The sequence below is a fragment of the Denticeps clupeoides genome, chromosome 4, assembly GCF_900700375.1.
Source record: "Denticeps clupeoides chromosome 4, fDenClu1.1, whole genome shotgun sequence".
NCBI lineage: Eukaryota > Metazoa > Chordata > Actinopteri > Clupeiformes > Denticipitidae > Denticeps > Denticeps clupeoides.
The window spans coordinates 11349615-11377317 of record NC_041710.1 but is presented as its reverse complement, the minus strand read 5'-3'; the positions used below and the strand labels follow the sequence as shown (position 1 = coordinate 11377317).

Genomic DNA, 27703 nt, shown 5'->3' with positions numbered 1-27703 from the left:
GCAACCTGCAGTCTCTCTCTCTCTTGCTCTCTCACTCACTCACACACACACACACACACACTCTCTGTTCCTCAGCTCCAGTCTGCTGCCGCTTGTTCACCGTTAGCCAGTTCCTCTCTCCCTCTCTCTCTCCGTGACACGTGTGTGTCTCCGCATTTCAATCCCACATCGCTGGGCCTGTGGACTGGCTTCTGTGTGTGTGCCTGTATGTGTATCTCCACCGCATGTCTACCAACATGTTCCGTAACCAATGGATCGCAAATTACCTCAGCCATGTCAAGTTCTGTGAGCAAGGTAAGACTGAAACTCTCAGAGTGCATTAGAGAATAATGTGAACTGAGTGGTTTTGGGGATTTTGGAGCAGGACTGTTGCTTGTTTGCTGCTGTCAGATGGGGCAATTGATTGCCAGCATGGTTACCAGGACAATGACCAAGCAGGATGCTTCAGAATTAGTCAGTTACCGGGCAGGAGTCTGATGGATAGATTGATTGCTGGGCAGTTTGTGGGGATGGCTGAGCAGACAGGCCTGCGCTCTCTTCTGCGTATGTCAGAGAGTCTGAAGTCATTATCCCATGCGCGTTTGAAAGGGATTCGGAGTCAGGGGACAGTGAATGTGCAGCAGTGTGATCACAGATGTGCCACTCGCTCCCATCATAGAAATGTGAAAATGTGTGTCTCAGTAGTGACACTCCATCTTATTTTAGCCGATAGTAAAGTAAAAGAACGCAGTGTTCCATGGTCTGCTTTGCACCCACATATGTTCACATACTACACCTTGTGTGGTCCTTCAAATAGTGTGGAAGAAAATTGCATGGGAAGCTTTTAGAACACCCTTTCTGCAGTGTTTAAGAGGGAGTGGGGCCCAGTATCTGAGGTTGTTGTGGGAGGACAGCTCTATAAGCTGCGTCTATTTTTCACCTTGTCCTCCCCTCTTCTGTATTTTTAGCCAATCCTGTCTTCCCTGGCGATAGTTTATCACAGTCAGCACTCTGAAGCCTTCCTTTAGCTCTCCATCTCATTCACTATGCTGGGCAGACTCCTGATGTGATGGTTTATGATGTAAGTCACAGCTGCTTGTAAAAGCATTCGGGACCAAAACTTACAAGCAAGCATCATGATGCCTGATGATGCAAAGGCAGATCAAAAATTACTAAGGTTCCTGGATTATGAAAGTTTATGTATGTGTGCAAATAGTCTCATAAAGCATAAGGCATATATGAGAATGTGGTGCATTTTTACACACACACACACACACACACACACACACACACACACACACACACACACACACACACACACACACACACACACACATATATATAGGCAAACAATGCTCTAACTGTTTCCAAAGCTTTCAATTGTTGGATGTCCTGCTGAATATTTTATAGTTTATGTTGCACTCAGAAGAATGGTGTTGGTTTGAGGATATCTAATATTTATTTAAATTTTTTTTCCTGCAGGCTTTTCAGCTGAAGGGCCAGTCTCAACTCTCTTACAGCAAGGACAGCTGAGGTATGAAGTGAAAGTGATTAGGTATTCACACCAGCAACCTTCTGATTACAGGTCTATTTTCTTACCTGCTAGGCCAACAACTGCCCCATGCAGTGCAGAACATAATTGATAATGACACCATAATGACCATAATACCATAATGACATTGCTTGGTGATTGCTTAGGGCAGTGGTGGTAAGTAAGGAAGCGGTCCCGTAATCAGAAGGTTGCCGGTTCGAATCCTGATCTGCCAAGGTTCCACTGAGGTGCCACTGAGCAAAGCACCGTCCCAACACACTGCTCCCTGGGCGCCTGTCATGGCTGCCCACTGTTCATTCAGGGTGATGGGTTAAATGCAGAGGACAAATTTCACTGTGTGCACCATGTGCTGTGCTGCTGTGTATGATGTGACAATCACTTCACTTTACTTTCATTTTTCTGGCAGCGGCATAAAAATTCTAGTTAAAAAGTAGTACCAGTAGTGATAGTGGTGGCCTGATCTGAGTACATTGCCGCTCCGGGTAGGACTTTCCCACTGAAAGGTGTACCACTCATTGGCCCTTGTGCATGCCATTGTGACCCTTGTGTGTCTAATCTTTTGAACAAATCTTTTAGTGAACTGATTCTAGTTCACTAAACTAGAACATATGAAGAACTGCCATGCCCATCACCATTGTATGTGCATCCTCTTTAAAAATGCAATGTAGCCCACCCATGGCTAGAATAAATTGAGTGAACAACCCAACACCAAGCATTACAGATTAAGCAGTCATGCAGTAAAGTAAAGTAAAGTAAAGTAAAGTGAAGTGATTGTCACATGTGATACACAGCAGCACAGCATACGATGCACACAGTGAAATGTGTCCTCTGCATTTAACCCATCACCCTGAGTGAGCAGTGGGCAGCCATGACAGGCGCCCGGGGAGCAGTGTGTGGGGACGGTGCTTTGCTCAGTGGCACCTCAGTGGCACCTTGGCGGATCGGGATTCGAACCGGCAACCTTCTTTATCCGCTAGGCCACCACTGCCCCAGTAATAGTTATTGTAATGTAGATGACTCCATTCCAGCAGCCATCAATGTTACAGTTCTGGACATATGCATCGTTTCAAACTGTTTTTGCCTCTGTAGTAGGAAGTTACAACTGCTTAAAGTGCACTAGAATGCTTAAGTCAATTAATTAATTCTCTCTCAACCAATGTCTGACACATCAAGCTTGATTCCTTTGACATTAGAAGCTTTCTAAAGTCTTATACGGGAGGATTGACTGATTATGCCTCTGTCTGTCACCTTGTCTGAGAGTGAACATGTGTGTCACAGAGTGTTACCCGATGTGCTCTTCTGAAACAGCTTAACGCTCTAAGTAATTGCGACTGGACTGATGGTTTCCTAGAAGGAGGGCCATTATCTGTACACCCCATTTAGTATGAATTTAGTATCATGGTGGAATCTGATAAACACTCCAAACATTGCTATATACAACCATTTAACATGCAAAACCGATGAGGTCTTTCAGCGTGAATTTCTATGGATTTTAAGGCTTTTGATTTTGACCTTGCTTACATGTTTGGGACTCAGTAAGAACTTTAGTAAATCAGATCTCAATGTGTTCTCATGAGCTTAAGGTAACAGGACGTTTTATTGTGACTGACTTTTCCTGGCAGCAGTATGTGCGATCCTCCACACCCTACTGCTTTTTTCTGTTCCTATCTAAAGTGGCATTGAGGGCACTGATGGGTGTTGAGGGTGGGGTTCTAGGTTGGCTTTCACATCTTTTTGTTTATGGCTTCTGATCATTTAGTGTTGAAAAATGTTGAGGAGGACCAAAGGATGCAATCTGTGTTATTACTGTGCTATTAAATGCAATTGTTTTAATGTAAACTTACAGCAACAATAAACTGTTCATAGTTGACCATAAATTGAAGTGCAAGTTAGAGGCATCCTGTGACTATTGTCTGCGAATTATACTGTTTGCTCAGTAGTAGTACTAGTAGTGTAGTCGCCAGTATAACAGCTTTCTTGTTAATGATGTAGAAATTTAGGATAATTTTCAAAATCTTATAGGCTGTGTTATTTACCCATTATGCACCAGATTTGTGTTTGCTTTGCTCACACAGTGATGAGCACTGTTATTAACTGTTAGAAACTATGAGAATAAATAGTTTGTAAAATGTATGTATGGAGGTGTAGGGAGCTCTGGGGGCTAAGGACATTTTCAGGATATGGTGGATATTTCAGTCAAATTCAAGTGTCCTTGCTAAAAAACGAACGTTCTGCTGAATAGTTTTTAATAGGTATTACCTGTTTTTACTTGTCTTAGCTGGTAGGGCAGCATGGTCTTCTTGCTGGTCAAAGTTGTTCCAAAGTATTCTTAGCTGGTCTAAAGCTGTTCACTCGTAAGACCTACAAAAGTCATGCATGTAGCCACTACTCATATATTTCTTATTTTAACAGTACATCAAATATGTGCTAACTCCATATTTTGTACCTTTTTTTCTTTCAGATTCCAAAAAGATTTTCCTGTAGTTGATAAGACCACACTGGTAAAGACATCAGAAATCGATGGAAATCTCTGGGCTGTTTTGCCCAAAGGTGAGCTAATCTTTGCTAACTGTAATCTGCTAAAATATGTGCTAATATACCATAGCTATAATTGGAATATTTTGTTATGAAGAATGCAAAGAAATTATTATTTTTAAGCATTTTTAATAAGATGATTTGTGTTCTCTCACACAGTTTCAGAATTAAAGAAACGTTTTGAAACTGTGGTCTCAAGTGATTTGGCAATGAACAGGTAAAAAGTGCCATTAGTTCCATGACACACTCTTTGTAAATGGTCTGTGAGCCTTGTTATTGCTAACTTTGGCGTTTGTCATTTCTGTCCAGAAAAGAACGCATTGCTCGGAGGTTAGAGGGCATTGAGGCAGAGCCCTCTCCTTCTATCGTTCCCAGCATGCAACATGCCCCAGGACTGGTAACAAATCGTTTGTTAGAGGAAGATATGCCCCGTTACACACGTGCATCAGATGCATATGACCCAGGGATTGTGGGTAAGCATCTTTTGAAGCTTTTTGAAGTAACACTCCATGCTCACTATGAATTCCTAAATTAAACGTTGGCAGCTTGTGGTACAATGGGTACGGAAAGTATTCAGACCCCCTTAAATTTTTCACTCTTTTGTATATTGCAGCTATTTTCTAAAACCATTTAAGTTAATTTTTTCCTCATTAATGTTTACACAGCACCCCATATTGACAGAAAACACAAAGAAAAATGTAAATATAACATGGTCCTTCAGTATTCAGACCCTTTGTAGAAGCAGTAGAAGTATTTAGATCCTGCAGATCCTCTCCAGTTCTGGCAGGTTGGATGGTAAACGTTGGTGGACAGCCATTTTTAGGTCTGGGTTTGATGATTGGGTTTAAGTCATGGCTCTTAATGGCTCTTGGCCATTCAGGAACAGTCACAGAGTTGTTGCGAAGCCACTCCTTCAGTATTTTAGCTGCATGCTTAGGGTCATTGTCTTGTTGGAAGGTAAACCTTCGGCCTAGTCTGAGGTCCTCAGCACTCTGCAGAAGGTTTTCATCCAGGATATCCCTGTACTTGGCCGCATCATCTTTCCCTGGATTGCAACCAGTCATCTTGTCCCTGCAAACTCCATGTATGCTTTCTTGTGTCCTGCACTGAGCAGAGGCTTCCGTCAGGCCACTCTGCCATAAAGCCCTGACTGGTGCAGGGCTGCATTGATTGTTGACTTTCTACAACTTTCTCCCATCTCCCAACTGCATCTCTGGAGCTCAGTCACAGTGATCTTTGGGTTCTTCTTTACCTCTCTCACCAATACTCTTCTCCACGATAGCTCAGTTTGGCCAGATGGCCAGCTCTAGGAAGGGTTCTGGTAATCCCAAACATCTTCCATTTAAGGATTATGGAGGCCAATGTGCTCTTAGGAACCTTAAGTGCAGCGGAATATTTTTGTAACCTTGGTCAGATCTGTGCCTTGCCACAATTCTTTTCTCTGAGCTCTTCAGGCAGTTACTTTGACCTCATGATTCTTATTTGCTCTGACCTGCATTGTGAGCTGTAAGGTCTTATATAGACAGGGGTGTGGCTTTCCTAATGAAGTCCAATCCAGTATAATCAAACACAGCTGGACTCAAATGAAGGTGTAGACCCATCTCAAGGATAGAATAAGAAGAAATAGATTGAACCTGAGTTAAATATATGAGTGTCACAGCAAAGGGTCTGAATACTCAGAATATTTCGGTTTTCGGTTTTGAATTTAGCAAATGGCTGCAATATAAGAAAAAAATTAAGGAGTCTGAATACTTTCCATACACACTGTATATTGCAAAAATAATGCAATAGCAAAAATTAATTCTTAATGTCCACGTTCTCTGTTCTTGGCTTTTTCTCTGTTGTTTTTCAAATTATTCACAGTGCGGCGCTACAGTCGTGACGAGCTGGAAGCTCTTCAGTCTCAGGGTTCAACTCCAGAGAGACAGTCTAGAGCTCGGAACCGCCCAGAACCCCAGACATCTCATATGGCTGAGCCAGTTCCACGCACCATCCCAAACAATCCAGCTGCGCAGAGTACCAAAGCTGAGCGCATTGCTCGTTACAAAGCAGAACGACGGCGCCAACTCTCAGAGCGATACGGCATTTTGCTGGATCAGGATGCAGACCTTGAATATGCACCGCGTTACACACGTGCACGCCGGGAGTCAGACGGCCTCTCAAAACGAGATGAGCGACAAGGCGATGGGCGTAATGAAGAGTATGGCCGCGGCCAGCTGAGTGGCAGCAGCAACAGCCGTCCACAGTATAGCCAATCAGGTGTGGGCCGTGTCTTCATGCAGACTCATCCTGACCCCGCCACAGCCGAACTGCCTCCAGCAAGAGAGCCAAAGGCCTTAGTGTCGGAGCGTGAGAGGGAGAGAGTAATGAACCTGGAGAACTACAAGCGTGCCCCACAGCGCTCTGCCCGGCCAACCACACAGGAGACCCCTGTCCCCATGGAAACTGCTGCCACAGCTGCCACCAGAGACGTCTCAGTGGTGATGGTGCCCGGCTCCCCACGGACAGCAAGACGATCCTCTTTGCCATCAACTAGGAGTGGGATCTCTCCTGGAGACCTGTTCATTGAGCAGCAAGCTCAAAACATCCTCAACCGTCAAGGGTGAGTCCCAAAACGTGGGGTCTACCTCTACAAGTGGTTTACATTGAAATACAGCTTAATCAGTCCATGTTTCTGAAGTTCCATTTTAACATGCTTTTTATTACACGGAAACAGTATAAGGAGTATGCAGGCACTGGAGGTTTCACTGGTTTAGATAACCTACAGTGCAAACCTACTACCACAGTGATGACATAGACAGTGCTGCTGTCACTACAGACGCAAAGAGGAAAAAAATGAAAAGATCTCCATGATGCATGTTGTCAGGTATTTCAGATGCTAGTATGTGTGAGGATATTATATATCTTGGTTCAGGTGAGGCTCTCAAGAAAGGACAGCCTAATGACAGCCTGAGGACACACAATACACAATAGTAAACATTTAGGTCATATTTTGCTATTTCAGATGCGTGGTGGCTTTTTGGAGGATTGTTGTGACCTAAAATTTCTGGTTTCAAGGAATTGTTTCTTATAAATTGCTGCATACCTCATTGTGCTTTGGCACAACAGCACTGTTCCTATTGTCAGTCAGTGTTTTCTGTCAGTCATGGTGTTAACCAAGAGGCTAATGGTGTCTCAGTAAGTTTTCAAGTTGTTATGTTTTTTCAACATTTCAACTACAAAACAATCAATGAAAAAATATCACTTAGATCACACTCAAAAAAGTCTGGCTTGATAGGTCCTCCTCTAGAAAAGTAGCAAGCAGTCATATCTTACTTGCATCTAAATATTCCAGATGTCTTATATGGCACTGCATGGGAACAATACAATGTACATGTAACATTAAGATGGTAATTGACATTTTACTCTGAAGTGAACTTTTACTTGATCTTGAAGATCAGACCCTTCATGTCATTTTTGAGCTGAAAGAGATGGCTCCTCTTTGGGAGCCGTGCCAGAAGAACCAGCTCTCTGAAAACAGCCAAACTTCCAACCACTGTTGGCTGGTGCACTTCATGTGAAATGATTCCATCTGGAGCATCTGAGAGGTGCACAGGGTTCATACATTTTCAGATTGTTCATACAGTTCACTACTATACTACGGTTGCCTAAGAATTGTGTTGTAGACTATTTTGTTTATCAGTACAATAATTTTAAGGAACATATTTATATTACCAAATGTTTATATGTTAGGTCCTGGATAAAATGGAGAACCTAACTAACCTAATATGTATGCTGTAATTATGTTGTTGAACATTAACATGTGACGTCGAAACTGGCAACAAATCAATACAGTCTTTATAAGAATTCTTTTCCCTTCGCCACTCTGTACTACACTAGGTGTTTGCTTGCCGTAGCTAGAATGGAACTGTTTCACATTCAAGACGCACTGAATTCAGGGATGTTAGGGATGTTAATTGAGGAAAACCCTTACTCCTATGGTTATGGCACCCTAAGCTGTCACATTGTCCTGTAGTGTGGTGACACTGTCACAGAGTGATTGGACCCTCCAGCAAGACTCTGACAGCGATGTGCTCGCTCAAATCAGCTGGCCCTCCAGGTATTGGGAGATCTTTGTGTGTGGAATATCCAGTGTGTTTCCCCCATTTAGACCTTCTAACCCATCATTCCCAGTGCCTCACTTCATAGTGCACTCTCACAATCCACTTGTTCACCCATACCCCAGTAAAAATTTGTTTCTCATTGTCCCCTTAACTGCTGTTCTTCTCTGAAGAGTGTGAGCTGTTGTGCGGGGTCTTGACAGACTGACCATGCTCCCTTATGCAATTAGTGTATCAGTCTTTGATTAATTTTTAATGAACATAAAGCACCACTGCATCATTTCTAATTGAATATTGGTGTTACTTGAATAGCTGAACAGATGTCATTATGTTTATAAAATACATTTTACTATTTTTGGTTTTGACAAATTAGAAATATAAATAATAAATAATAGAACAAATCTTTCACAAATCTTTTGGCAATGCTAAACTCAAAACTGGCATGTTATAGAGGAGAAGTGTTGAACCATTATACAAACTACTATAGCCTTTATGACATATGTTTTGTTTTCTGTGGCCAGAGAACACAGTATTTTCCACAAATTTGTTTAAATGTATTAGTTTTTAGCTTTGATTGATATTTGTATTTTGAGACTCCAAAGATTCTATCAAAACCCTTTTAATGAAATATTGTGCTCAACCAATATATTTGGTGGAGCTTTTGTTTAATTATTAGTCACTTAAGGTATAATGAAACTGGGGGTCTCTGAGTGGCCATTGTATTTCTAGCTCTAAGCCTGTCCTGCATAACTTGGATGGTTGGCCAGCTATAAGGCTTGGTTATAGAATGGCAGGCTGACTGGGCTGTAAGCTTGAGGGAATCTGACAGGTGAGTACTGCCTTTTGGGGTCTGGTTCAGTTACGTTGGGGACGCAAAGAAAATCAACCATACGTGGACTCATTCAAATGTTCAAATTCAAATTTACATAATTTCTTGAAAGACCAAGTAAATGGTGTAAAAGTCAAACAATGAAATATTATGTAAACCCCTAGAAACTGTGGCTTATGGTAATCTATTTTCGTGGCCCCAGGGTTGTAAATATGACTGGGAATGTATTTATACAATAATATGTTAAATATTTAAGTGCAATATTAAGTGCAATCAATGCATGTTGTATCTCTAATATTGTGTCAGTTGATAGTGTAAAGTTTGAGCTGAGAGAACAAAGAGGAGGGTTTTATGTGGGTTTTATACAACCCACATAATAATAAGTTTGTGCTGACTGCTGAAAAAGCATCAACAACTTTTCTGTGGGACACTTTTAAGTTTCAGACTAGCCATCAGAGCAAGGTGTAAGAATAAGAACACAGCATTAATAAATCTTGAACAAGAGGACCCATGGTTTGGGTTGTTCCATTTTAAATATCTCAAGGGTTTTGTTTTTAAATATATTTATTTTAAAATGTAATTTGACAGGTAAATATTTTTTCTTTTGAGTGGACAATGCGTGTTTTAATAATTTCCCTCTTATCCTATGAAGAATCCGTGTGAGAGAGAGACAAGCCAAGGAAGACATGGGCTTGGACACTGGATCAGACACTCCCTCAGTTAGGCGTCACCCAACAGTGACCCCACCCTACCTAAACCCACGTCCAGAGTCCCAAACACACCAACGCACACCCAGTGTGGAGCGGCCAATCCAGCAGCGGCCTAAGAGTGCAGATCGTCCCAGATACCAGCGCTCACCGAGCTACGAACACCCAAAATATCAACGTACCCTCAGTGCAGAACCTCCAAACTGCCATCAAACCGCAAACTCAGAGCACCCAGGCTTTCAGTCAGCTCAAATTGCCCACCCAAGCACAGCAGGCCACCAACCTGGACACAGACATGACCCCCAGTCTTCTCATGGTTATAGTGAAACCCAGCAGACTGTGCCAGGCTTTCGTGATGCTCAAGTTGCCTTTCCTGCATACAGAGATGCAGACAGACTTGTCTCCAGTCACAGTCAGCAGACATCACCCAGATATGGGACAACACCACACCAAGCACCGCCATATAGCCACCTGCACCAACAGCAGCCCGGCTCAGGGTTCCCTCACACCCAAGTGCCTCACTATACTCATGCCCAGTCCCCTGGAATAAATTACAGACATCCACATGCCCAGCCCCCACTGGCTCCACTTGCCTCGTTACCCCCCCAGGTTATGGATTCTCAGAAGAAAATGACTGTTGAGAAGGAGGACGTCCAGAGAGAGGGACGACCTGTGGGCAAAGCAGATCACCACACAGAGGGTCTGCTGCGCAGTCGCAAGGCTGTCTTGCCCTCTGAGATACGACGTAGGGAAAGGAGCACAGAAGATCCATCACGGGCTCATGGAGATGATGGTGGTAGTACTGACATGGTGGATGACATTGATGGCCTTGGCAGGAGAAGAAGAATTAGTCAATCTGAGGAGGGAGTTGGACAAGTAAGAAGGCGAAGAATCAGCCAGTTGGAAGAAGATTGTGATAGTAGAAGGGTAAGGAGGATCAGCCAGTCTGAGGAGGTCTGGGATACACACGTTAGAGGGGAACATCGACATGTTCCTGAAGAAGTGGTGCACCTGGTCAATGAACCACCTGTAACACTCAGGCAGGAAGATGTTGGTGTGAACACACCCAGAGGCTCTGTCCAGACAAGAGAGAGGAGAGAGGATAGAGGAGAATGGGATGATGGGTCACTCAGGCCCAAAATCCGCATGCGTTCGATGTCGGACATTGGCGTGGCACAGCGTTCTGCTGTTTTACGAAATATGGAACGGGTTGCCAGTCGAGAGGCTGCAATGGCAATAAAAGCGGGGATTCATGGTAGAGACGTAAGTGGAGGAGCCAATGGGGAGGTGGGAACCTTGGACACGAGGGTTTCCGTGGCAAAGTTGAGGCATTCATACCTGGAGAATGCCTCAGGACAGAGAGCTGAAGTGTAGGTGAAACAGGGCGTGATGGTGCTGACTCACCCTTCAGTAATGGGAATGCAGACTCATGCTTAACACTGTTTTGGTGCTTGGAACATAACCTTTATAAATAAATGGCATGTCTGTCTGAATCAAATTAACATTCAATGGCTGTTCTTTTTTAGGTCTTGTAAGTGAAGGTTGTGGTGTGCATGAAGCTTGTGGTGTGACATAACCATTGACCACCAGCTTCCAATATCATCATCAAATATCAACATATCAGTAACTATAAAACCAATGTTCTGAATCCACACCATGAGTACTAATTTGTATTCTCTGTCTCTCTCTTGCTCTCTCTGTGTTTCTCTCCCTCATTCCAAACTGGGAAAGGGAGTTGAACTTGGACTTGACAGCAGCCGAGGGTGACCCTGTGGGGAGTGCTGAATTGGACAGGAGTGTTCGGAGACCCAGGCGGTACATCACCCCAGGCGACAACAGGAAGTCTGAGCGATTTAGGACGCAGCCAGTCACATCAGCTGAGAGGCTGGAGTCTGATAGGTACAGAGGTCCAGAACATTACATTACACATTATCTAGCTGTTCAGTTTATCTTTATTCTCTGTGGTTTTGTATTTGTTCTGGTCTTTTAATTATTTATTTGTTCTGGTTCTGATCATTTCGGTTTTTGGTGTAATGACAAGCAAATTAAATATTGTCTTCACATGTTAATGTGGTTCAGTTTAATTATGTTTTTTTTAATTTCCTGAACCATACTTCAGGTCACGTATCAGTCCTACTGAACTTCAGAACAATGAGGGTGAGTCCTCTTCCATGTCCTACTCTCTGTCAAACTATCAGTTTTCAACTCAATTAACCTTCCTGTTGTTTGCATGCTTTGTCCTATGCCTTGTTTTTCTCAACGTACATGGTACATGTTTCCATTTACAAATCACCACCCTTCCCATATATTCACTGCATTTACATTTATTTATTATTGTCTGTGAAGAGTGTTTCGTCTGACATACTTTTTTGGCTCTATTGAAGCAGACGAAGAAAAGCTGGATGAAAGAGCAAAAATGAGTGTGGCTGCAAAGAGATCGCTCTTCAGGGTATGCAATTTTACCCTACAAGACAAAAATCTATAACTTAAAACCAAAAAACCCAAAAGAAATATTATGCTTCTTCAGCATTTAAAAAATCACGCAGAAAGTTTAGTAAAAAGTCATAACTGCACACAGAGGTCTTGGAGCTCCCATTTCTTGATCTCTAGGAACTTGAGAAGATTTCTGAGGGGGGTGTTCCTAAACCTCGGTCACGGAATGCTGCTATGGAGCGTAGGCTGAGACGGTCAGCAGACCGGTCACACACTCAGCCTGTCACCTCTGAGGAAGTGGTCATTGCTGCAACGTGAGTAGCTTTCTTCAAGTTACTTAAGGTCAAATGAATCAAGACACCATTCCTCCAGGGCCATGGTGCAGCAAAAAAACACATATTGTGTTGTTTTAAATAGGCTGTACATCACTTGTATTTTGTGTGCAAATGAGGTCTTAATGAGGTATTTTGTGTTTGGATGAAGTATTAATATACGTTAAAGAGAGGTGGAGAGGTGTTTAATAAAATAGTTAAGCTGTGCAATAACATTGTCTTGAGAAAAAGGTGCAATATTATACAATATAATGAAAATTATGTAATATTCATACACAGTTATCGAATCGTAAGACAGAACAAACAATACAATTTTTCCACATTTGTTGATTTGACATCCTACTTTTCTTCCTGTGGCTCCATCACGGTTTGTGAGTGCCATTTTGTCCCTTTTGCTGCATAACTCTGTCCCTCTGTGTTACTGGAGGCTGTCATGTTTCTGTGTTGTATTGACACCACCTGGTGGTTATTGTTACCCCTTAAAGTTCCCCTGCACCCTCAGCCCCGGCAGCTTCTGTTCACACTACAGTTCCCAGAATCCCCAGCCCCACTGTGGTCAGCACCACAATGACGAGCTTCAGGTACAACTGCTGTCCAGATGGAGTGTGTGCGCATGCGAGAGTGATCAAGCGCAGATTTCCTGCCTCTAAGCAGCTTGTCGTGCAGCGCTTGCATGGCTTGACTTTTAATGAGGCTCAGGCTCAGGTGCAGAGCCAGAGAGGTAGCCTGAAGCCTGGAGACTGCACTGCTGCTGTTCTGGATGCTATATGGTGCCCCCTGGAGCTCAACTTGTTCTTGTTTGCTGAGGTTGCGGATTTTACTCTGTTTACATTTGCCATAGAGAGCAATGCAGCATGTTCTGTGATGTTCAGTTCTGGTTTGTACGTGGTTACCCATATTAGCTGCAGTGGAGGTCACACGCCAAAGAGCACACTCTCAAGGGGAAAGGTATAAATGTCACAGGTTCAGTCACTGATGAGGATTACAGTTGTGGACTTGTGTCACCCTACTATTGCCATTTAGACCAATACCCCAGGTATAATATGTAGAAAGTCCTAAAATTATATTAGTGTTGATTTAAAAAAAAGATATTTAGCTTTTATTGACCATCAGAGACATGCGTGTTATGCAGAAGTGCAACTCTGCACAAATACAGTGTTAACTGTGTATGTGACCTTGTGCCAGAATATAATATTTATAGATTTAGGTTAATAGATTTTTTATTTAATGCGTCTCATAAATACAACATAGAGGTTTGACAACATCCAGTCAAACCAGTTAGAATATAGCATGCATGACATGTATTATGCTTATTGTGTATGTGGGACATAAGAATACTTTGTGAGTGTGACGCATGTGTGTGTTTTTGAATGTTTCAGTCTTCAGGCCTCTTCGGCTCTTGGTTCAGGTGCAAAGGAACAGGAGAAGGAAACCCCGTCACATGAGGTGACTGTTGGCGAGGAAGGGGTGGGTCCAGATGAACCAGATTTGTCAACCCTCAGCCTGGCAGAAAAGATGGCACTGTTCAACCGCCTTTCCCAGCTGGGTGCCCACCCACCAGATACTCGTGCCCGACGGGCAAATGCTCGTTTCCAGACTCAGCCTATCACCCAGGGTGAGGTCTGCCAGGTAACGATCATTAAAACTATAATACTTTAAAAATAAGTGCAAATAAAGTGTTTTTCTCATACAACATTTGTAATATACAGTACTTTATACATAGCAATACAAAGGAGGGCTGACATAGAACTAGCCTTCACTGTTCTGTTTTACACAGGAATTGTGTATTTAAAATGTGTCTTCAGCAGTTCTTCTGAACAATAGAACATTGAGACTGTACCCAGTGGTCCTCAATGAAGACAAATAGAGAATTTGGGTTATTCCCCCAATTTCCTATCCCCACACAGGAAGTAACTCAGGAAGTAGGTCCTTCAAATCCCATAGAACCCACCCCCATGACTTACAGCTCAGTCCAGCAGCCTCAGGGAGAGAAAGTAAGAGCTTCAGACCTGCAGTTTCCACTGGCTTCAGCATGACCCATGGCATATTGGGACCAGCCTGAGGTCCATCATGTAGAGTTAATGCGTTTATTTATTGCTTAGCTTTACTCACAAGCATATTTTAGCTTCTATTGGAATGCAGGGTACTAACTTCACACTGCATATCCCACTGCATATCTGCCCCCTCTGTTGTGCCCATGGTGACAGGGCTGTTGGATTACATTCAACACTGCACATTACAGGAAGTCTTCTCTATGTGTGCCTTTAAACTACAGACAGCATGTAGTGCCTGGATAATCATTTGTTCAGAGGACACAACAAAATCCCAACAGACATGGGTTGTCTGATCTGTAGTGAAAATGCTTGATGAATGGAGGTGAGGCATTGTGTGGCTAAGCATTGTTCCCTCCACTATCTCAATTGTGTAGACATATAAACAAGATGATACAGATGATATAAGGTTTAGGTTTAACTGATGTATAAATAAATACATTTTCTATGATACTCAGGGCTGAGCAAAATACTTTGAAAAGGGATCGAATACTGAATGCATCACCATAAATATTCATATATATATATATATATATATAAAACATATTATGTTAAAGCACCTAAAAAGTGAAGGTCTGGTTAGTGAATTTGTCCATTTCTGGCCTGAAAACAGATACAATTTTTTGAATTCTGAATATGCTTTGACATTAGTAGTAGTACTAATTAGTTAGTACTACTTTAAAATTAAATTCATTTTAATAATTCAAAATTTCAAAAGAAATCTCACACACACATACACACACAAACATATGTGCCTTGAATTGTGGTGTTCAGGGAAACTGTATGCTGAGTGGCATGCAGGTTTTTGTGTTGTGTGCATGAGACAGATTTTTTGTCATGTTTTTTTGTCAATTTTATTTGCATAATATATAGATTTATATTTTCATTAATTATCCAGTGGTCTCCTTCTTCGTCTATAGTTGAAACTGGAACCTCTCTCTGCATCGCTGGTCCGTTCTATTGCTGTGGTCACCACCCAGGCCTCTGTTGCCACTGTGGCTAGTGCACCCTCAGCGACAGCTGGCGACGCCCACCTTGACAAGACCATGACCATACCTTACAGTGTGTCTCCAGAGGCTCCGCCCACTCACATCCAAACCTATGAGAGAGGAGTGAAATATTTCAGCCTGACTGAGAGTTCAGAAAACCACACCCCCAACATTTGCTCTCCACCCCCTTTGGAGCACCTTGGCCAACCGGCTTACAGCAGAGGGGGAAACACTGAGCAGAGAAAGCATGAAGAATGGAGGGGAGGGGCAACAGAGGAGGGTGGATGGAGGGGAAAGCTGCAGTACCCGGAGAAAGAAGAGATTCACGCATGCACACACCCTGCAACTCGCAGCACACACAGCAGGGGAGAGCTAGAGAGGCAGCAGGAACAAGAGAGAGACCGGGAGAGGGAACGAGCCAGACAGAGGGAGAGGGAGAAGGAGCAAGCCAAAGAGAGGGAGAGGGAAAGAGAGGAAGAGGTCGCTCGGGAGCTCAAAAGAGAGACCGAAAGAGGGCTCGCCAAGGAGAGAGAATGTGAGCAAGACAGAGACAGGGAACGTGAGAGAGAACGTGAACGTGCCAGGGAGCGAGAGAAGGAGAGAGACAAGGAGGTCACCGCCGTGCCTCAGAAGGCTTACCTGCATGAGCAACACCCCCAGCCCCTGCATACAGAGAGAGGCAGCCTGACCAGACCGGCCATCACAGGTAAGGGTGCTGCTAAAATTAGGGAACAGAAAGGGGACGGGGCAATCAGGCAAAAATGTTATTGGGGATAACTTCTATTTAATTTGCTTAAATTATTTGTTTGGATGTGTAGACTGTAAATGTGTATGGTCTTTTTGTCTGCTCGCTGAGGCCAATGCCACACTTGGCTGCACGTCCCTTGAGCTGGCTTCTGATTGGCTGAGGCCAGCACCGGCTGTCATCTGACAGGCAGATGGGGCTACATCTTGTTAGCATACATTACCATACATTATCCTGCCGTCTGCCATTGTCTCGCACAGAGAAAACTGTGGAATTTGCACAGGAAATTAGGGCAGTGCGAAGGGCACATGGAGTGTTTTAAAAAAAAAACATTTTGGTCAATACAATTTTTAGGAATTTGGTGTTTGCTGGAGAGATATGGATGTTAGAGAGGCACTGGTTTTTAGATGTTAGACAGTAAGGCTGTAGGGGTATGGGGGGGTTGTCAATATGTATGTTCTTTCCTGTCTGGTTCTATCATTTGAGGTTATTTGACGGCTGGGGCAGGACGGTGGTCTGGTGACACTAATTATTTTATCCATTCCAACGCATGACCATTTTTTTATGATGCACAGCACATAAAAAAATACTAAACCCTTCAACATACAGTAGTGATGTATTTATTGATTGTGCAAATGTGCATGTTTGCATGTGTATTTACAGATGTGCTGGCGCCCGGGAGGACAGCCTCACACGCACAGCCATACCTGCAGCAGAGTCAGCCTTATGCACAGACAATATCTCTACCCGAGTCACATCCAAAGCCGTACACACCACCAGAGGCGCAGCCCCTGACCTACGGCGAGACCGCGCACCCATCCGTAACTCAACTCAAACTCCAGCCCCAGCTCTCCCCAAAACCCCAAACCTACCTTCAGGCACAAGGTCAGGCCTACGCCCAATCCCAGCCGTACACTCCCCCACAGAAACAGCCCTACATCCAGGCCCAAGCCCCCCCACCAGGTCAACAGAAAACAAGAAGTCAACATTACATACAACCACAACCCCGAACGCAGGTTCAGACACCACCCAGACTCCCCCCACAAACCCAACCCAAACCGCAGTCCTACCTGCTGCCTCTCCACCCGCAACCCATCGCGGGGCCCTTCCCTCTAGCCCAGGCCACTGAGCAGAACCCGGATCTGGAGGAGCACGGATCCTTTCAGCCTATTTCAGCCAGGGAAGCCCCTCAAGATTTGTCTGAAGACCCTGATACAATGAGCACAATGTCTATCAAGGAAAGGTGAGTGTTTTAGGTATTTTAGGTGCTGTCTGTTTTGACATATCTGTATCTAAAACAAGACAAAAATGGAAATCTGATTGGTTAAAAAACCAATAGAGAATATCTGATTGGTTGCTCAGGCAGAGTAAATGTGTTCTCCTGTGTCCTTACTGTAAACTAGGTCACTCCACTCCTTCCAAAAAAGGGTTATTTATATAAAGTTTTGAAAGGGACACAGCAGGAAGAGAGATACTGTGTGTGTGTGTGTGTGTGTGTGTGTGTGTGTGCGCATGTTCTCTGAGAAAACAGAATGTTTGTGTGTCAGCCACTGAAGGAGCATACAGAAGTGCATCAGTGTCATCATCTCTTCTGCCAGGCTGGCCCTCCTGAGAAAGAGCGGTGAGGAGGACTGGAAGAACAGAATCAATAAGAAGCAGGAAGTTGCACAGGAAGTGGTTTCCACCAGTGAAAGCAGTGCCAGAATATTTCAGGAGCAGGGATACAAGAAGGTGAAAAGCAAAACACGTTTGTGAATACTAACTGGTTACTACTGCTTATGAATGATTATATAACTGAAATGAATATGCCTTTAAGACTTGATTGTAATTGTGTGTTGTTACAGTTTCTATGCTTACAGTATTTATGTGGAGTATTATGTGCAGTGTTATGTGGCATAGAATATTGTGAGAATGAAAAATGTTTTTTCCGTATCATAAGAAATATGAGGTAACTCAATAATCCTCAGATTTACTTTGGGCACAGTACTGAAGAAGATTGATTACAATAGTACAGGTTGTATAATGATAAATCTGTTATATAATATAGCAGAAATTCAGCAGAATTTCATTACAGGTGAAGTGGTCTTACATCATGAGCAAACAGATTCATTCAGTGACTTGAGTTGTGCAGAAGAAGGCTCATGAAGGTTTGATCTTTGATACAAGCGAATAAATAGGCAAGATGGACCACCCATCAAGCATGTATGCACTGAAATCATGATGGCTTACATCTTGAGTCTGTTTACACACAAAACAAACAAATATACACTCACAATGTATACATAAATATTAGGGCTGAGGTTTTAGCGTATAATGACATTTTGCAATCAATTAATCACAATTATTTTTTCAGACTAAAACTTGCTATAATACCTATTTAAAACTTTGACAGAGCTAACATTGGAAAAGAGACTCAGACACTGTAGGCTCTGTCAGTAAATAATATGTAAATAAGTCTTTAGTACAGATCACTTTTGGTGTCAGTAGTTCAGTCGGGCAACTTTAGATTTTTTGAATATCCTGATTCAGATTATGGCAGACATGAGTCATGTGGTACCGTACATTTAAATATTGCATTGGGTTGCATTGGGTATGTTACTACTCTGTGTTTGAGCACCTTGCAGCCTCTTTTATTTATTTGGAAATGATGTGACCCCAAAACTCTTTTACTGTCCATCTCCATATTTATGTAGCAATTAGAATGAATTTCGTAACTTTGTCATAGGGCAGACGCACACAGGACGTGTGTTAGATTAATCACAGCAATTAACAGGCCGAGAATATACACAACATATTTAACAATAATAATAATTCTAACAATTTAGCCAAACAAGAATCTTTGGCTCTTTGTGAAATTTAGTGGTTTGTTGTTTAGTAAGATTTGCCATTTCCATGAAGCCTGTGGGGATATCCTCTGCTCAGCCCGCTTTATGTGGGTCGCTCTGAAGGTTTTCTATAGAATTGAGGCCAGAGCTCTGGCTGGGGATATTTTATCCGGTCCTTTTGTAAGGGCATTTGTTGGACTAAAAGCTCTTCTTTGCAGCTGAAAAGAACTTGTTTTTGAGAAGCTGTTTTCACTTTCGTCACAAATTCATCAAAGCCGTCCAATCTTCTCAATTGAAATTTTGAGGGAACTCCTTTGCTGTATGTGCTCTATATTTAAAGGATGTCCTTAATTTATATTAAATTATTTACATATTTTATATGAATCTCCTGACCATTTGATCATTTGTGTTTTAATCAACTCTGTGTGGACCATTATTTCAACACATTTCAAGTAAGCCAGTGTTAATTTTATTTTGACGTAAATTAAGTGTAATGAAAATACTGTGATTTTTCTTTTCTGGCCCTGAAGAGTTATAGAATGTTCTTGAAAAAATTGCTGGCATTACACACAGAACACAAAAAAACAAAGGATTTTTTTTTTGCTCACAATCTTATTCTGATATTTCAGGTAGAGCGAACTGTAATTGATGAGTATGGTTCATCTGAGAAATTTTGGGTAAGCTTTCCCTCCCAGCAGTGCTGAATGTCTTCTGTGTGGCAGTGTGAGCTTGTCTGGCACAAATTCCTGTTTCTTGCTTTGAGCTCTGCGGTGCCTAGTCAAAATTCTGTATCTCTGTGCTGTTTGTGAAGGTGCTTCAACCTGTGAGGGTTAAAGCACAAACACACACACTCACGCACACACTGTCTCTTTGTCTTGTTTGAATGGCCTCTCCTTCTCTTTTTCCTCTAATCACATTGAATTGTTTGGAGCTTTATGAGAGCAAAGGTGTCATGAGTGGTGTGTGTTTTAATTGCCCATGTGGCTGAAATACAAGTGGCTTCAGTTGGTAATCACTGTACTTTGATTGTTGACTGATGGTCTGCACTAACACAGCTAAGTGTCATGATGCAACTGTGGGTTTCTGCTGAACATTTTAGCCAACATCTGAATGCTATTGGCCAGTTAGAACTTTGGTTTGTTTCCTCTTTGGACCTCTGTCTGTAAGTTATCTCACATCCCATTGATCCTTCTCTGCCTATGTTTTCCTCTTCCTTCCCCCCAACGTCTCTGTTGGCCTTTTTTCTTCCATCATGCTGGCTGTATTTGTAGGAACCTGTCTTTGCCTCCACTTACTCTCCTCCACCTATGACACATGGCCAAATGTGCCAATATTTAGAACAACAGGTAAGCATGTTTGTGTGTTCATCAAAGCGTTTGTTATCTTCCTGGATGCTGATTGTATGATAGATTTGAAAGTGAAGTGATTGTCATTGTGAAACACTGCAGCACAGCACACACAACAAAATGTGTCCTGTGCATTTAAACACCCACCTTAATGAGCAGTGGGCAGCCATGAAAGGTGCCCAGGGAGCAGTGTATGGGGACGGTGCTTTGCTCAGTGGCGATTGGCGATTCAGGATTCGAACCAGCAACCTTCCAATTACAGGTCCGTTTCCTTGGCCGCTATGCCAACCACTGCCCCCACTGGATTTGTTCAGTATTTTTGTCTGTATGGATATAAATGTTGTAAATGTGTGTATTTGCCCATATCTGTCAAAGAGGGGGAAGAGAGGACACGTGTTGGTGTTGTGTTGTTGGTGTTTTGGCCTGGAGAGCAATAGAAATGCAGTAAAGGTATAAAGTGTCAGTTTATTGTGACCATTGCAAAGTGAATGGTAGTCTCTCTATCTTACATTATGATGTTCATTCACAGACAGAATGAACTTACCATAATTCATTATATTTAATATGTATATCTAAGCATATCATTAATATTAATACAGATTCTGTGTATTGAAACTGAATTACACAGTTATACTGTATACTGCAGTGCTTGCAGGAGGGAGATCTAAGATTAATTTTACAGAGTTTAATGCTCACCACCGCTACCACCATTTGTATTCACGTGGACCTCCATTTGTTAGAATTTGCCGTTCATGTTTGTGTAGCTTACCCTTTAGTAAGGTCTCTGAGAATACAGCGCTGGGAAACAGATAGAGAAAATGGCAGATTGTTGCAATGCAGGTGCAGGGAGTATGTCTGTTTCCATGGTCACAGCCCTTCAGAGATTATGGACACATTTTCAAACGTAAGATAAAAATGCAAATGTGAAATTACGTTTTGGTGAGTGTGGTTTGTGTGTTTGTGTCTGTACAGTCTTATAATGGCACAGGTCTTGTAGTACACTCGTGTTTACTACAATTGGTGGGGGAAATGTGTCTGTCCAATGCAGTGAGTCATGATCATATGCAAGCAAACAGTTGAAAGGGGCTTATATATTGTATTTGGAAAAGAATAAGGCAGAGTGTTCCACAGAAAACTTCCACAGAATAATATTAAATTAACAGAACTCACATGATATGAAATAGGCCACAAACATAGGAAATGAACATGACTGGCTAAAAATAGGGCCAACCAAGGCCAACAACAATGCAAAGATAATAGTCAAAGAGGTAAAGGAAGGTGGCAGCCATTAGCAAAATGAATATGCTTGGAGCATGCTTATATATGCATGTGAAACAGCACACACGTAAAGTCAGTGGAATAATGGCTTTGTTATCTATGCATCATAAAGATGCTTTCATCATAGATAGTTTTTCATTTGTGTATTCTGGCAAAAATATGCCCTTAATCACTTGTCTCCTAAGGTAAGGGTTTCCGATCCTGATCCTGGACATCATGGCTTTCAATGTGTTATGCATTAGTAGACTGTTAATGGTCACCTGCTCCTAATCAAGTAATGCATGGAATGAAATGTTTCTGATTGTGGGATCTCCAGGAACAGGATTGTGATTGGGACAGCATTGCTGGTGTGAAGGGAAGCAGGGGTGTGTATGGTACTGAATATCTGCCCCAACCTAAACCACTATGCTACAGAGGTGGCAGAGAGTCACTGTGCCAGAAAAAAGAACTCTGAGTTGCCTGGCTTCTGATCACTTATCGTCAACAGCAGGGACAGGAGGGAGAGGCGCAGATGTCCATTGAAGAGAGAAAGCAGCTCATCTCCACACGAGAGGAGGCATGGCAAAGCACAGGAAAGGGTGTGGCGAACGACTCTGCCCAGTACACAGTGGCTGCTAGAATGGTTAAAAAAGGTTTGGGTACCTGATTAATACCATGGGTGCGCAGCTCAAAACCTGAGGTCCCCTGCTTATCATTAACATGATTTAGCCAATCAATTAACTGTAATGTCCTTCAGCTAAGTCTGTCTGAATTGGGTAAAATCTACATTGTACTGGCTTCTGCCCCTGAGCTGCGCACTATTATTTCTATACAGAAATTCAGGCCCCCTGAGCTTTATTTATTTATTATTTTCATTCTTTTTCCTTAGGTCTGGCAGCATCTTCAACCATCATTAGCCCTATTCTGTCTCCAGTTTCCGCCAAGCTTAAAAGTAATAGCCCAGCTATCACTAAACCACAAGAGGGTGAGTCTCACACATTCATTTGTTTACATAGGCACCCTGAACCCACTTCTGAGTAAGGTATGACCATTCTTTTGTTTTTCCTTCCCAGATATTGAAGCCAAACCTGAGATGGAGTCTGATAAAAAGCTTGATAAACTGGAGTCGTTTTTGGAACGTTTGAACAACAAAGGTTTGTGGAAGAGGCTCTTAGCAGGTAATTGTCAGCCCTTTATGTTTTTTTGATCTTTTACATGACCTTACATTCACAGTCGTAGGTCTGCAGGAGACCACACTGACAGTAACAGAGAGGGCAGTGAAGGAGGTCATGAGGCTGGACGATGAAATCTTCTCCAAGTTCTACCGCCATGTGGCTGACTTCCCTTACTCGCCTGCCCGTGTTTGCATGGATGAAGACTTTGACACCATCTTTGGAAAGCAGACACCAAAGTAATACCTGACCGTCCTAATTGCCTGTCTTGTGATAATTTTACTGTTCATTAATCGGTTTCAATACGACCCCCCCACCAGGCTGACCTCAGCAATGGTGCAGCATAAGCGGGCGGTGCGTCCCAACCGGAATGTGCAGGCATCAAGGAACCCACTAAAGGCCCTGGCAGCCAGGGAGGACATCAGACATGAATACACTGAGCAGAGACTCAACATTGGCCTGCTGGAGAGCAAGAGGATGAAACATGAAAAGAGTGAGAGACAAAATACTGAGAACATATAGGGAGTAGCAAAAAATTGAGCTGTAAAAAAAACTTTTTCTCTTTGTGTCTATAGTGAGTAAAAGCTCAAGCTTATCTGATGCAGCTCTGGCAGGTTTGGCAAGTAAGGAGAGTTACAGCAGTGTAAGCCTGCGAAGTGTAAGCATCTCTGATCAGATGACCAACAACAGCGCAGAGCCCCACAAAAAGGTCATGCTTATGCAGATCAAAGGTACGTTCTGACTGTAACGCAATCATATCTGGCCGTGTACCATCTTCCTTTAAAAAAGCCAGGGTTCTTCCAATCCTAAAGAAACCCACTGCTGATCCTACAGACATCAACAATACCGACCAATTTCTCTCCTCTCATTTCTTTCTAAGATCCTTGAGCAGTGTGTCTACAATCAGCTATTACTTCATCTAACACAGAACAACCTTCTGGATCCTAACCAGTCTGACTTCAGAACAGCTCATTCTACTGAGACGGCCCTTCTGGCTGTTATCGAGCAGTTGCATGCAGCCAGATTGGCAAAACTGTCATCAGTACTTATTCTCCTTGACCTCTCTGCAGCATTCAACCCCGTTAACCACAAGACTCTCTTGTCTATCCTGAAGGGCTCAGCATGGCAGTGGTTTGCTTCCTACTTTGATGAGCGATCTTACCAAGTGACTTGGAAAGGATCCACCTCTACCTCACGTAGACTCTCCACTGGTGTCCCTCAAGGCTCAGTGCTAGGTCCTCTCCTTTTTTACACGAGATCACTTGGTGAGGTCATTTCCTCACATGGATTATCCTACCACTGCTATGCCGACGACACACAACTCATCTTCTCTTTTCCTCCCTCTGATCTTCATGCTTCCAAAATCTCTGCATATCTAACTGACATCTCGTCTTGGAGATGTCATCACCTCAAACTCAATCCAAGCAAAACTGAACTAATATTCATTCCATCAGATTCTTCACCACATCAGAATCTTACTATTTACCTGGACAACTCACAGCTCTCTCCTTCTACAACAGCCTGCAACCTTGGAGTAACAATAGACAACCAACTCTCCTTCTCGACTCACATCAGCAATCTTTCCCGCTCATGTAGATTCCTTCTCTACAATATCAGACGGATCCGACCTTATCTGTCAACATAGGCCACCCAGATACTGGTTTAGTCTTTAGTAATCTCACGACTGGACTACTGTAACTCCCTTCTAGCCGGTCTACCACTATGTACCATCCGACCTCTACAACTCATACAAAATGCAGCAGCACAACTGATCTTCAACCTTCCCAAATTCTCCCACACCACCCCTCTGCTACGTTCCCTCCACTGGCTCCCAGTAGCTGCACACATCAGATTATCCTACCACTGCTATGCTGACGACACACAACTCATCTTCTCTTTTCCTCCCTCTGATCTTCATGCTTCCAAAATCTCTGCATATCTAACTGACATCTCGTCTTGGAGATGTCATCACCTCAAACTCAATCCAAGCAAAACTGAACTAATATTCATTCCATCAGATTCTTCACCACATCAGAATCTTACTATTTACCTGGACAACTCACAGCTCTCTCCTTCTACAACAGCCTGCAACCTTGGAGTAACAATAGACAACCAACTCTCCTTCTCGACTCACATCAGCAATCTTTCCCGCTCATGTAGATTCCTTCTCTACAATATCAGACGGATCCGACCTTATCTGTCAACATAGGCCACCCAGATACTGGTTTAGTCTTTAGTAATCTCACGACTGGACTACTGTAACTCCCTTCTAGCCGGTCTACCACTATGTACCATCCGACCTCTACAACTCATACAAAATGCAGCAGCACAACTGATCTTCAACCTTCCCAAATTCTCCCACACCACCCCTCTGCTACGTTCCCTCCACTGGCTCCCAGTAGCTGCACACATCAGATTCAAAATACTGATACTGATGCTGGCCTACAAAGCCAAACATTGAGTAGCACCATCTTACCTCACAGCCCTAATTACACCTCGCACTGCACCTCATATTCTCCGAGCCTCCAGTACTGCTCGACTTGTCCCTCCATCTCTGAAAGTAAAAGGAAGACACTCATCTAGATTCTTCTCTGTCTTCACCCCTCGGTGGTGGAATTAACTTCCCCTTGAGGTCCGAACAGCTCAGTCACTGAGAATTTTCAAACGGCAGCTCAAGACCTTCCTCTTTAGAGAATATTTAGATTAACTTGTAACCTTATTTTCTGACTTATGTATAGAAACTACAACAGAGTGAATAAAAAGATTGTATTCATAGTTGAGGTCCCTAGTGAACCAGAATTGGTCACTTTATTGATGGTAACATGAAAGCACGTTGTAAGTCGCTCTGGATAAGGACCAAGCACTGCCCCAAGGATTTTTGGATGGATTTCAAATTCTTTAGTACAAAAAGATAAGCACAGTTTAAAGTAGTAGGTTTCTTGTAGGTTTCTGCAAGGAGAAATAAATGCAAAGCCATTTATTGTTAAATAAATGGCTGTGAACCAGAAGACCCAGGTTCAAATCCCACTTACGACCATTGTGTCCCTGAGCAAGACACTTAACCTTAAGTTGCTCCAGGGAGTCTGTCCCTGTAAGTACTGATTGTAAGTTGCTCTGGATAAGGGCGTCTGATAAATGCTGTAAATGTAAATGTAAATGAAATAGGCAAACAAAGTATGCAGTGGACTGGTGCCCCAGGGTGAATCCTGAGATGGGCTCCAGCATGCACAGCCTTTGTGTGGAGTAAGCGGCTATGGAGAGTGAGTTACTGAGTGGATAAATGAAGTGTAATGCGAGAAATGTGCTAATGTGTTGATGCACTCAGGCCGCCGCCATGTACAGACTCGACTGGTGGAGCCACGTTCGTTGTCGCTGAACAGCGGCGACTGCTTCCTCCTGGTCACACCGGAGTTGTGCTGCATCTGGATTGGCGAGTTTTCCAACGTCATTGAGAGATCCAAGGTTAGTGTTCTCTTTGTGAATTATGACTGTGCACAATGCATTTTCAGTTATCCACTTTTGTTTACCACATTAAAACTTCTCACTGAACTAAAATTGAAAGGAATTAACTAAAAACTTCATGATATTTAGTATCATGATGTGTATCATTGTATTTGTATCCTTGTATGACTACTTCCGGCGCCCCACGTGTGTGGCAACCTGTCACAGCAGCTCAAGTTTCTTTCTTATTTTTTCTTATTTCTTATTTGTAACTAATAATGGATCATCTTATCATATAAGAAGTGAGAAGGTGGATGAATGAATGCTGGAGTTTGACGACATTATGTGCATTTTGGTATTCTGATATTAAAATACCTCAAAACGTTTTTTTGTTCCCCAGGCATCTGAACTGGCTGCATTTATCCAGATTCAGCATGACCTGGGCTGCCGTTCCACAGAGGTTGTGACTGTTGAGGAAGGGGTGAATTCACAGAGCCCAGCTGCTGCAGAATTCTGGAGAATTTTAGGGGGGACAACCAATTACAAATGTAAATTGCCTTACAGCATGTGTTACTGACTGGATTTTAAGTTGCAGTGAGACACTATTGCTAATTGTGTGTATGTGTGTGTTTAATTACAGCGGCTGGTCCTCCAGAGGAGGATGAGTTGTATGAAAGTGCCATTGTGGAGACTAACTGCATTTTTCGTCTGGTGGATGACAAATTGCTGCCTGATGATGAGTACTGGGGAAAAATACCCAGCTGTATTCTGCTTGACTCTAAAGAGGTGAGTTGATCAGCCTGCAGAATTACTATAAACATTTTATTCAATGAAACGTTATGTTATATAGAATATGTGTTACATACGCTACCAGTCAAAAGGTTGGACGCAGCTATTTATGGGTGTTGCATTTTTTACATTATAGAACAAAACTGAAGACACAGGACTATGAAACAACACACGTGAGGTTATGTAATAACAAACAAGGAAAAAGTTAAACATTTAAGGCTCCAAAGAAGGGACCTTTTGTTGTAATGGCAGCAGTTTACACTCTTAGCCTCTCTCTACCACCACAGGGATGGGAAACATATGCTGAACAACTTCTTATCATTGTCATGATGATGACAATAATGAACAAAGTAGTCATGAAGGTCAAATGAGGCGACTATGAAAAAACTGATTCAGCAAACATACTTTACTTTCTCCTGCTACAAAATATTTAATGTTTCTTTCATTGGATTCTTCAAATTTGCCTTCATCTTATTGTCTATATCCATGATAAAGTAGGTGCATCCAAACTTGACTTGTATTGTATATTATATACAAATTATGCAGCATAAGTATCACATAAATATTGTTAATGTCACCACCACCGTCTTCCTTTTTTTTTACAAATTGTAACACATTGTT

General features: G+C 42.7%; 1 protein-coding gene across 11 annotated transcripts in view; it reads left to right on the top strand.

Annotated features, from left to right (window-relative positions):
* Nucleotides 1-27703, top strand: part of svilb (supervillin b) — a 47452-nt gene that overhangs the window by 11993 nt on the left and 7756 nt on the right. For 2 of the 11 annotated variants that reach the window (XM_028975836.1, XM_028975842.1), the window contains exons 1-28: nucleotides 98-294; nucleotides 1462-1513; nucleotides 3993-4081; nucleotides 4226-4283; nucleotides 4376-4539; nucleotides 5930-6668; nucleotides 9648-11072; nucleotides 11434-11601; nucleotides 11822-11859; nucleotides 12087-12151; nucleotides 12313-12449; nucleotides 12953-13048; nucleotides 13847-14096; nucleotides 14375-14461; nucleotides 15439-16213; nucleotides 16916-17495; nucleotides 17851-17983; nucleotides 19707-19754; nucleotides 20349-20423; nucleotides 22189-22333; nucleotides 22570-22665; nucleotides 22754-22834; nucleotides 22914-23091; nucleotides 23173-23345; nucleotides 23428-23583; nucleotides 26178-26314; nucleotides 26694-26841; nucleotides 26934-27079. In XM_028975836.1, the coding sequence (XP_028831669.1) occupies nucleotides 225-294; nucleotides 1462-1513; nucleotides 3993-4081; nucleotides 4226-4283; nucleotides 4376-4539; nucleotides 5930-6668; nucleotides 9648-11072; nucleotides 11434-11601; nucleotides 11822-11859; nucleotides 12087-12151; nucleotides 12313-12449; nucleotides 12953-13048; nucleotides 13847-14096; nucleotides 14375-14461; nucleotides 15439-16213; nucleotides 16916-17495; nucleotides 17851-17983; nucleotides 19707-19754; nucleotides 20349-20423; nucleotides 22189-22333; nucleotides 22570-22665; nucleotides 22754-22834; nucleotides 22914-23091; nucleotides 23173-23345; nucleotides 23428-23583; nucleotides 26178-26314; nucleotides 26694-26841; nucleotides 26934-27079 (6309 nt within the window). In that variant the 5' untranslated portion in view covers nucleotides 98-224. Of the gene's footprint in view, nucleotides 1-97; nucleotides 295-1461; nucleotides 1514-3992; nucleotides 4082-4225; nucleotides 4284-4375; nucleotides 4540-5929; nucleotides 6669-9647; nucleotides 11073-11433; nucleotides 11602-11821; nucleotides 11860-12086; nucleotides 12152-12312; nucleotides 12450-12952; nucleotides 13049-13846; nucleotides 14097-14374; nucleotides 14462-15438; nucleotides 16214-16915; nucleotides 17496-17850; nucleotides 17984-19706; nucleotides 19755-20348; nucleotides 20424-22188; nucleotides 22334-22569; nucleotides 22666-22753; nucleotides 22835-22913; nucleotides 23092-23172; nucleotides 23346-23427; nucleotides 23584-26177; nucleotides 26315-26693; nucleotides 26842-26933; nucleotides 27080-27703 lie in introns of those variants that run through there. The other 9 variants (XM_028975838.1, XM_028975839.1, XM_028975846.1 and 6 more) reach the window with 9 other exon arrangements.